General features: G+C 31.0%; 1 protein-coding gene across 2 annotated transcripts in view; it reads right to left on the bottom strand.

Annotated features, from left to right (window-relative positions):
* The window catches only part of DTWD2 (DTW domain containing 2), a 109,653-nt gene that overhangs the window by 72,052 nt on the left and 26,602 nt on the right, over positions 1-10,999 (bottom strand). For both annotated transcript variants that reach the window (XM_074281539.1, XM_074281538.1), the window contains exons 2-3: positions 1,806-1,896; positions 61-155 (exon numbers count right to left, since the gene is read on the bottom strand). In XM_074281539.1, coding sequence (XP_074137640.1) covers positions 61-155; positions 1,806-1,896 — 186 coding nt within the window. The remainder of the gene's footprint in view (positions 1-60; positions 156-1,805; positions 1,897-10,999) is intronic.

Raw genomic sequence — 10,999 nt, 5'->3', positions numbered from 1 at the left:
AATTCTGAAATATCTAAAAATATAACAGTAAAATAGAAGTTGAAATAAAAATAGATTTACCTTTCTTCACTGAAGCGTCGACCAATCTTGACCTTAACCTTGTCCTGGGGAAGGCATGCAGCAAGCAGAGGGACTGTCCGTAATACTTTGTTTTCCTTTAATTAAAAAGCTAAATCAGTTTTATACAGATAAGCATAATGTACACATTTTATTTTTAATTTTTCCATTTTAAAAAATATTGCCATTTGTAAAGCATCAATCAAAAAGCACTTATTATATATCTATTATATGCCAGGCACTGTACTGAATCTCTAAGATTACAAATACCACAAATGAAAAAAAAAAAAAAAATCACCTCCTCTAATGGAATTTACATTCTTTCTGGGAAAAAAAAGAAGTACATATATAAATACATAAAATAAATATAAAGAGAATACACAGTACCTATAAGAGTACACTAGCAATTGAGGAAACCAGAGAAGTTTCGAGCAAAAGGTGGTTAAGCTGCATCTTAAAAGAAGAGCTCAGAATTATTGGGGGTAGGGGAAGGGAGAGTTGAATTTATGACAATGAGAAGAAAACATACTCCAGGTTTAGGGATGGTCAACACAAAGGCATGAAGACAAGATTTGGAGTGTTACCATAAATCATAGGAAAGGAAGTAATGCATGTGATTTTATATATATATGTAATGAGGCTAGAAAGATATGTTGGCTTGAGGTTGCTATAGGCTTTAAGAGGTAAACAAAGGAATCTTATTTTATCCAGAGACTTATCTAGCAAGAGAAAGAAAAATCATTTTCGCTGGGCCTGGTGGCACATCCCTCGGAGTGGAAAGGCTCCAACTGGGTAGAGTTTCTGGACTAGGTTAGAAGACAAGAGTGCGAGGACTGAGGAATAAGTGAAAAGAAGTAGATAGCACCTGATTTAGATGACTATTTATAGAAATTTGGTTATGAAAGGAAAAGATATTTTTTAAAAAATGCTTCAGAAGACAGTAGGAAAAATTTCGTAAAGTTGAGGGAGACTTGGGAGAGAGAGAAAAAGTGGAAATGATTGAGGCAGGGATGGAAATCTTTGGCAAATAGAGAAGTGTTGCCCTTTTTTTCCCCTTAGGTATTGACCTTTTTAAGCTAAACGCCTCTACATTTACTAAGAGAAACAACTGCCTAGTAATCAATGAGTAGGGGAAAGGAAAGAGTAGGAAATGATGTCCAGCACAGTTTTGAAATGAAGAAGGGAAAAGAAAGTAAATGTTCAATGGTCTAAATTTTCTCATTAAAGTAAATGTCCAGGTAAGATTAGAGAACAGTGATGTGGAAAACTTAAAAAAAGAAAAAGAAAAGAAATTAAAAATTCATTTGAAAAACCTGATAAGAATAATTCTTCTATTTAAAGGAATTAAAACTTATCTACATAGAACAGGAAGAAAAAAATTGGTTTTGGATTCAGATACAGATTAAGTTTCCAAGCTATCAAAGCAGTAATTTCCTTTATTTATAAAAAACTCAAAATTCTCACCAGATGACATGAAATTTTCAAAATCAAATAAAATTCCTATGACCACAACTTAGCAAAATTATCAAATAGTTCTTAAATAATATTGTTGTTATACTACATATCACCTATAAAACGTTAACAAATGAGAAAAGAAGACTCTAGAAAAAGAAAATAATTTTCCCAAAAGAAAATATTAATTTAGTTTTTTAAATGTTAATAAATTAATATCTACACGTACATGTTTCCCATTGATTTTTTCTATATTTTATTATTTAACTTTCATTATTTCCCATATTATTACTTACCTCTGCTGGATGCTGAATTATATATAGATTGGTAGAGATATGTAGAGGCTGTACTGGCAAAAATGGACATAAGCAGACCTTCTGGGGACGGCTGCAGAATTAGGGGGAAGGGAAAAAGAAAGTGTCAAAAATTAAGAAAATTCAATGCCATTTTAATGAAGCCAAACATTTATATAATCTCGATTAGCAAGTATGGTGTTACTGTTTAGTTCAGGGAATTATGAATTATATTCCTTTGTAAAAACTGCATGCTGGACACTGGAATTTTCATTTTTAAATGGTCTTCCTTTATTTCTTTATTAAAAAATAAGTCTTATGGATTTGGGAGGGGAGTTTGTATCAATATTTTCTAGCCATACCACACAACCAATCTATTTCCACCCAGAACTGAACTTTCTCTTGTAAAAGAAAAACAATTCATCAAAACCCTCCAGACAACAAATCAGACAAGTCTAACTTCATAAATCTCTGCTGCTCTGCCAAAAGCAAAGAAATGTTCACTTGTACATTAGTTTTTTATTTATCCAAAGTTCAATTTTGTTTTAGTAATTTTTTCATATATATTGTTATGGTTATCATATTTAATGCTCTGCTTATTTTAATGTGCATCAATTCATACAATTTGTCTAGTGGTTCTCCAATGAATATCTATTTTGTAAATGGTTCCTTGTTGATATAAATATACATGTACATGTATATATACACACATATTTATTGAATATTTACTGATACATTTAATATTATATGTATTTGCCATCATATACCTACATTTTAGAGTATATAATGGACCATTATAGCTTTTACTTCCTTAAAGGAAATTTGTGACTCTTTTTTGTATAAATAGCATATCTATTAGAGAGAATACATAATACTTTTTGGAAAAACACATAAGCAGCACCTTAAAATTCTAAATGAATATTACATTTTACTTTTATGCAATAAATTCACACTTATAGAATATACCAGGACTCTCAATATTACTTCTAAAATTTCAATCAAAGAACATTTTATATACCTAACCATGTATATTAGTATATATCTTCTACTAAAGGTCTGATCTAACACCCCATCTTAGAAAGAAGATTACCAGTTTCCAAGCCATGCAAGTAGAATAAATGTTCTAAGAGTTATTTTCTACCAAGAAAGGTCATCTTTGGGTCAGTCTTATCCATTGTCTGAGGATCAACCTATAATAGTATAGAGTTTCATCTTCAATTAGTAGCAGAGTGATGAATTTTTTAGCAACAACTCCAAATCATTTTCTCAGCAATAAAGGGAGTGGAATCTGCATTATATTGTAGAAGCAATGACAATGAAATTACAAATCTTTAATGTATTAAAGTAGGAATTACATTAGTCACACAAATCAATTTTATTAAACTACCATCACACTACCTCCATAAAAGTCATTTTCTGCTACATTATGATAAAAAGTAACCCCAAATTCTGAAAGATTATTTTAGTGGAGTATAAATTCTGTCAAGTTCTACCAAACTATCAAGATTTTAAACACATGACCAACAAAGAGTGTATTAGTTATCTAAGCATCAGCTTAAGAAAATTCAGAAAAGTTCATCATCAGAACTGGTTACTAAGTGATATTTATTTCAACTGAGGGTTCTCTACAATCTCTTTTTGACCAGTTATCCTACCCCTTAGCATCTGTATCTAAATTCAGATCTGGCACCAGACTTATTGGTTTTGTGAATGAACCTGGAGAAGTGACTTAATTTTGCTTGGTAAATGACTTGGTAAGGGAATGGCAAACTACTGTAGTATCTCTGCCAAGAAAACCCCAAATAGGGTCAAAAAGAATCAGACACAACTTAAAATCTACTGAACAATAACAACAAAAAGGCCTATAATATGTAGAAGTTTGTACTTTTTTCTCCTCCTAACCATCTAGGTATTTTTATTCAGATTTATAGTATTTAGCAAGACTAAGGACCTATTTATTCAAGCCAGTTATGATGTAGGAATTACATTAGTCACACAAATCAATTTTATTAAACTACCATCACACTACCTCCACAAAAGTCATTTTCTGCTACATTATGATAAAAAATAACCCCAAATTCTGAAAGATTATTTTAGTGGAGTATAAATTCTGTCAAGTTCTACCAAACTATCAAGATTTTAAACACAGGACCAACAAAGAGCATATTAGTTATCTAAGCATCAGCCTAAGGCTGATCCCATGGGAAAATATTAATTGCCTCTGGGTACCCTAACCAATATAATTAAAATGACAACTCTACCTAAATTAATCTAAATAGATTGTTCAGGATTATACCAATCAAGCTACCAAAAAAAGTTATTTTATAGAAATAGGAAAAAATTAGTAATAAAATTCATCTGGAAGAACAAAAAATCAAGAGAATCAATGAAAAAAAAAAATGTGAAGAAAGGTAGCCTAACACTACCAAATCTCAAACTATATTTCAAAGTGGTAATCATCAAAGCAGTCTGGTACTGGTTAAGAAATAGAGTGGTAGAAAACTGGAATAGATTGGGTACACAAAACACAATAGTAAATGGCCATAATAATCTAATATTTGATAAAAATACAAAGATCCCAGTTTTTAGGACAAGAACTCTCTATTTGACAAAAAATGCTAGAAAAACTAAGAAACAGTCTGGCAAAAACTAGTGACCACAACTCACAATATTTAACCAATATAAGGACAAAATAAGGACCTGATTTAGACATCCAAGATTAGAAGGAAAACAGAAAACCAGGGAGTGAAAGGGAAATTATAGCAAGTTTCTCTAAAAAAAAGGCCTTATTTTTTCAAATACATAGAGAACCAAGTCAAATTTTAGAAGAATACAAGTCATTCCCCAATTGACAAATGGTCAAAGGATATGAACAGGCAATTTTCAGGTGAAAACTATCTATAGTCATATGAAAAAAGTACTGAAAACATTATTGATTAGATAAAATAACTCTTAGATACCATCTCACATTTATCAGATTAGCTAATATGACAGAAAAGAAAATTGATAAATGTTGGAGGAATATGAGAAAACTGGGACATTAATGCTCTGTTAGTAGAGTTATGAATTGATCCAACCATTCTGGAAAGAAATTTGAAATTATGCCCAAAGGATTATAGAACTGTTTTATATTCTTTGACCCAGCAATACCACTATTAGATCTGTATCCTAAAGAGATTTTTTTAAAAAGGAAAAATGACCTATATGTACAAAGAATATTTATAATAGTTCTTTTTGTTAGCAAAGAATTAGAAATAGGGAGTAAATGCATCAAATGGAAAATGGATAAATAAGTTGTGGTATGTGAATGTAATAGAACATTATTGTGCTATAAGAAATAATAAGAACAGGATGCTTTAAAAAAAAATCTGAAAAGGCTTAAATGAACTGATACCGAATAAAGTAAACAAAACCAAGAGAATATTGTATACAATAATAGCAATGTTGTATGATGATCCACTGTGAATATTTTAGCTATTCTCAGCAATATGATCCAAGACAATTACAAAAGATTTATGATTTACAGTTCTATTTGCTTCCAGAAGAAAACCTGATGGTGTCAGAATACAGATTCAAGTATACTTTTTTTTTACTTTATTTTTCTTGGGATAAATTTTTTTGGGGATGAGGGTAGTTTTCTTTTGCAATATGGCTAATACAGAAATAGGTTTTGCTTTGACTATATACATTTATTATCTTTATCTAATTGCCTACCTCAAGAAAAGAAGAGGAAAGAAAGGGGAAAAAAAGCAATTGGAACTCATTTTTTTCAAAAATTAAAGTTAAAAATTTACAAATATAAATCTCATTTTATCCTCACAATAACCCTGAAAGATATGTGCTTTCATTATCCCTATTTTAAAGATGAGAGAACTGAGGCAGAAAGAAGTTAATTGACTTCCCTAGAGTTACAGAACTAATAAGGTTCTAAGTCTGCATCTGAACTCAAGGTTGAGACCAGATCCAGTACTCCAAACACTGCATCACCTAGCTTAAGATACTTCCTAAGCCTCCTAGCAGATCTGTCTTTTTGTCATCTTTTAACTATTCTCACCAGTTTTGACACACCCTAAATTGGTGAGTTCTCTAATCAATCCCTGCAAATCCCTGTACATTCACATTCAGTCCCTTTGACATTAATGCCCTTTACCTCATCATATGAATTGTTTAACTTTACATTTTCAGAATTTAATTTAAGAAAGAGTCCTAAATATCCTCGGACAATATCCCCAATAGTGCTATCTATCCAAAAATGGTCCTACTCCCCTGTCTGACAGGGCCTGAACCACAATCTCCAAGTTTTAAATACCATGTTAACTTCTTTCTCCCTGACCTATCTTTGAAGTAAAGATAACAACAGCTGTAAAACTAATTGCACTCTTGCTTCTCTGTTTTGCTTGCTAAAAAACCTTATATAAACGATATGCCTTAGTTGCTCTGGATTGAATGCTTTGGAAGTATATTCCCATTTCAACCAGCTAGATTAACTCTTTACATTAAAGATCAAGAATAATCTCTTCTCTTTCAGTTTCTCTGGTATTACATTATGAATTGAAACAATGTAAAATAATTACAATCAAAATAAAATAAAGACATTGACCACAATAACAGACATAAGAAATCACTAAAAGTAAACAAAACTTTGAAAAACTGAAAGAAAGGTGATAGATCTATAGAAGAGAGGGTGAAACATATAACATCCTTTCTCATGATGAAATATAGATTGTTGTAAATACCATTATATTTGGCTACCACATTGTAATGTTCTGGCTTGATTGTTTTCTTGTTATTGCAAGGACAGTTTCAATTTGAAAAAGAGGTGAGAAGAATTATTTCCAGAAATGGCTGTAATGTTTTTTAAAAAAAAGTCATCATTTTTTTTAATCTAGGGTCTATATCTAAGGTGTATACCAACTGTCCTCTCCTACAGCACAAATTCAGAGGCAGTGGTTTCTTATCCCAAGGTTTCCATAAACTTCTGTTCTAGCAACCTTCCTTATTCAACTGTGAAATATTATATCAATACTAGGTTAAGTTCTATATTTTGATGGTTGAAATCATTAAAACTAGAATGTAATTGGATTAGTCAGAATAATATTTAATCACTTAATGAGTAAATAAGTTAACTGAAAACAAGACTGGAAATTGAAAACTACTGAAAGGGATCATTGTTTTATTATGTGATGTTGAAAATGCTAAGTTTTATCTTTCTTTATTCATAAAATGGTGATGATAATGCCCTAAATAAGTTTTTAAGACAAGACTAATGAATTGTTGGAAAGTATTTTGAATATTTGGAAATTGTATGATTGCAATTTTTTACTACTTTATTATAGCATAACCATAGGAATAGGTTATTCTTGCACATATGTATCTACAGACTGTTAAATTCTCTTTTCCTATTCATTAATGCTTTTTCAAAAATCTACTCTACATTCAACTTTAATTATACTCTGAAAGTAAAGATGAAACCTTAAAATTTCCTTGAGGACATTTTATGTGGCTTTTTTTCTTCTTTCATTTTTCATTAAGGATACAGGAATAAATATGGATGTTTTCTGAAAGACTCAAATTTATTTGCTCAGTAAGTGAATACTATAATAGAAGGGTAATCTGTCACTCTTAGCAACCTATATTTGACAGCATGTAGGCAATCAAAATTACATCTGAAATGGGACTAGTGATGCTAAGACCTTGGGAAAATGGGTTTTTTAATTAAACAAGATGTATTAACACTTTAGTGAACAGAAAAGATTCATTGAAATGGCAAGTATTTATTCCTGGAAACTTTTTTTCCATGTAGAAATGGATTTAATCCAAATAACACAGAAAAACATGAAAAATCAGTGAGTTATTTAAATCACTAAAAAAAAAAATCAAAAGTGTTAAAACATTTCAATGATGAAAAGAATTTTATTTTTTCAACAAATGAGTGTAAATAGAGAATTTTGGCAAAAAAAAAAAAAAAAAAAAAAAAAGGTTCTTACCTTTCTGAGCATACAACAGAATTTTTTTGTCCCTAAATTGTGAAAAATCAGTAAATAATGAAATAATTTCATATCTTTTCAAATAGACTGTTTGAATAGCCACACTATATGACACAAAAATGAAAATAGCTTTTTAGTCGTAATACAACTAGATATGAAAAGTTAAATACCACAGTGCCCTCTACTGTCACTTTTAAGTCTTTTGTAATGATTTTTACTTTGAGTATATCTGAAACAATATCCTGAATTGTATGCAACAAATATAAAATGAAAAGAAAATAAATAAATAGTCTTCCCAGTTGCTTTGCATAATCAAAAAGAAAGGATTAATTTTTAAAATAGTAACTCTTTTATTTTAAAAATAACTAATCTGGGAAAAGTGGGGATGAAACTTGGCTACATCGTCAATATCTGGTTCTGGTATAACAATCAAAGGCAAAATTATATATTTAAAAAATCATTTATTACTACCTCCATGCATTTTGAATTGAATTAAAGATTCAATTAATCGATAAATAACATGTATTAAGTGCTTACTATGTGCCATTCATTATACAAGGTACTATGAAAGTAAAAAATGAAAGTGTCTTGGCCCTCAAAGAACTTATAACCTATTACAATTTATTTCTTTGCATACTACACACATTACCAGAACTAAGGTAATCGAATGTAACCACAAATGTTAATTTTATTTTCTCAAATTCACTATGTAGAGGTACAATGTACAAACAAGCATCCCAAGATGATTTGTTATTTCTTGAAGTCAGTAAAAAAAAAAAAAAAAAAAAAGTGGGGGGGAGGGAAAGAAGATGTAAATAAAATTTTGAAGTTAAAAACAGAGCTCTAGAATGAAGATTAATTTCCAATTTGAGTTAGGTATAGGAGGGGCAAGTTCAATAACATAGTCTATGTTAAGCCAAAATTAGAGTGACTTTTCTACAAGAGAGGCTATGTCCATGAAGACAGGAGACAACTTTAGGTAAAAAGAACTTGCTTAGGAAGGCAAAATCATTCCTAAAATAGTATTTATTCTAAAGCAGAGAAAATGGAATGTTTTGATTCAGAAAAATGCCACAGTAGCATTCCTTGGAGAACAAGGGCCCCATTTTTAGAAAAACAAATATTTTGAATGGATCTAAAGTGAGCTAAAAACATGCTATCTATAATTAATTATACAAATGATTACTTATTAGATTGGACCCCCAAGCTTTTGTTCAATAATTTATCTGTCGAAAGAGCTCAAAGGGCATCAGTAAGCCAGAAAATAGTCCAGGAAAAAAATATCTTAAATCCTTACTACTCTAGTAAGCACATACGGCAACATAGCTAGTCAATTGGCCTTCGCATTTTAAAAAATAATCCATGTTTAAAATATTAATAGTTAAGGTTCACTTTCTTCCAATACTACAAGGTAAATATTGCAAGTATTAACCCCACTTTACAGTTGAGAATGCTGAGTCTCAGAAAGGTTATTTCCTTGCCTATGATCACTCACTCTGAGTGTTTAAGTTGGGATTCAATCCCAGATCTTTTCTAGCTCCAAATTCAGTTCTTTCTATTATATTATACTATGTCTCTAAAACATCATGCTCAGAAACAATATTTTAAGACTGTGGTTTAACATATATTGGGTTACTTGCCATCTACAGAAGGATGAGGGGGAAAAGAAGGCAAAATATGGAACACAAGGTTTTGTGAGGGTCAATGTTGAAAAATTATTCATGCATATGTTTTGAAAATAAAAGCTTTAATTAAAAAAAAAAGTTTAAATAAAGACTGTGGTTTGTTACAAGTGTTTTCTTTATTAAAAGCTAAAATTATTGGGGCAGCTAGTTGGTGTAATGGATAAAGTACCAGCCCTTAAGTCAGGAGGTCCTGAGTTCAAATATGATCTGGGTAAGTCACTTAACCCCAGTTGCCTCAGAAAAAAAAAAAAAAAAAGTTAAAATTAAAATTATTAAAGATGAAAATACATCCTGAGGACACAGAGCCAAGATGGTGAAATAGCAGAAAAAAGTAAAAGAAATAACAAAAAAATATTAAAATTCCTCCAAACTGATTTAGAAAATAAACCAGGTGAAAACCTGATGGAAAAATGCAAGGGAAAAAAAAAAAAACAGTGAGTAGCTTTCCAACCCCAACTCAACATGGGAAAATAGAGAGGTGTTTGGACACTGGGAAAGTGTTCCTTCCAGGAACATATAATAGAAGACTCTATTCTGGGGAATAGAGGGGAAAGGCTTTGCACCAGAGCAAAAGGTGGTTCCAGGCCTATACTAGAACACTGCATTGTATATGGATATCAAATTGACATGCTATCTGGCAACTTTGTGTCCTACTACTTAGGTCAGCATCACAGATTTCAAAATGGATAGAGGAAGGAATATACAACCAAAGCTGTGTTCCAGGGCAAAGAGTAGTATTAGGTGCTGGGCTGAATACTAAGGATCAAGTTTGTAAGGAGGGAATAGGGATGTGGCTTGGAATCCAGGAACAAAGCAGGGTTTCAGTTCTGGCTTCTAGCACAGTCTGAAACCTGAAGAAGAAACAAAGCAGGAATCCTAGGCCAAACTGTAAGCAGTTCTGTTACTTTGAACCAGCAGTCTAAATAGTTGACAGTAGCTAAGTCCAACAGTATTGTATTATTAATCAAACCCAAATCTGGGTCAGGAATTTGTAGGGCTCAGACTAGGAGAGCAATCAAATGTTGTATTGAATCAGACTATTTTGAGTACTTTCAAATCTCAAGTCTTAGCTATCTCTGAAATCTTGGAATAATACAATACTCCAAGAAAAAAGCAACAGTACTAGCCTAGACCTTCACTCCAGAAGTGCTCAGAACCTAGACCTAACATCAAGTCTATAGTAAAAAATAAGACCAGAAGAATAAGAAAAAAAGAATTCCAACATAAAAAAAACTATTATGATGAAAGGGATACTCAAGATATAAACTCCACAAAAAAGAGAGTAAGAGAGTAACTCCAAAACATCTATAAACAAAGCCTCAAAAACAAACATAATTTGGACATAAACTTAGAATTCCTGGAAGAGATGAAACAAGCATTTAAAAAAAAAAAAAAAAAAAAAAAAAAGGTAACATGGTTTTTTAAAGTGCAATTAAAATACTAGAGAAAAAAATTGGAAGTAAAATGAGAGAATGCATATCATAAAAGGTACAAAATCTTGTCCAAACAAGAAACTTCTAAAAAC

This window comes from Sminthopsis crassicaudata, chromosome 1 (assembly GCF_048593235.1).
Source record: "Sminthopsis crassicaudata isolate SCR6 chromosome 1, ASM4859323v1, whole genome shotgun sequence".
Lineage (NCBI taxonomy): Eukaryota > Metazoa > Chordata > Mammalia > Dasyuromorphia > Dasyuridae > Sminthopsis > Sminthopsis crassicaudata.
This window is presented reverse-complemented; position numbering and strand designations above follow the sequence as displayed.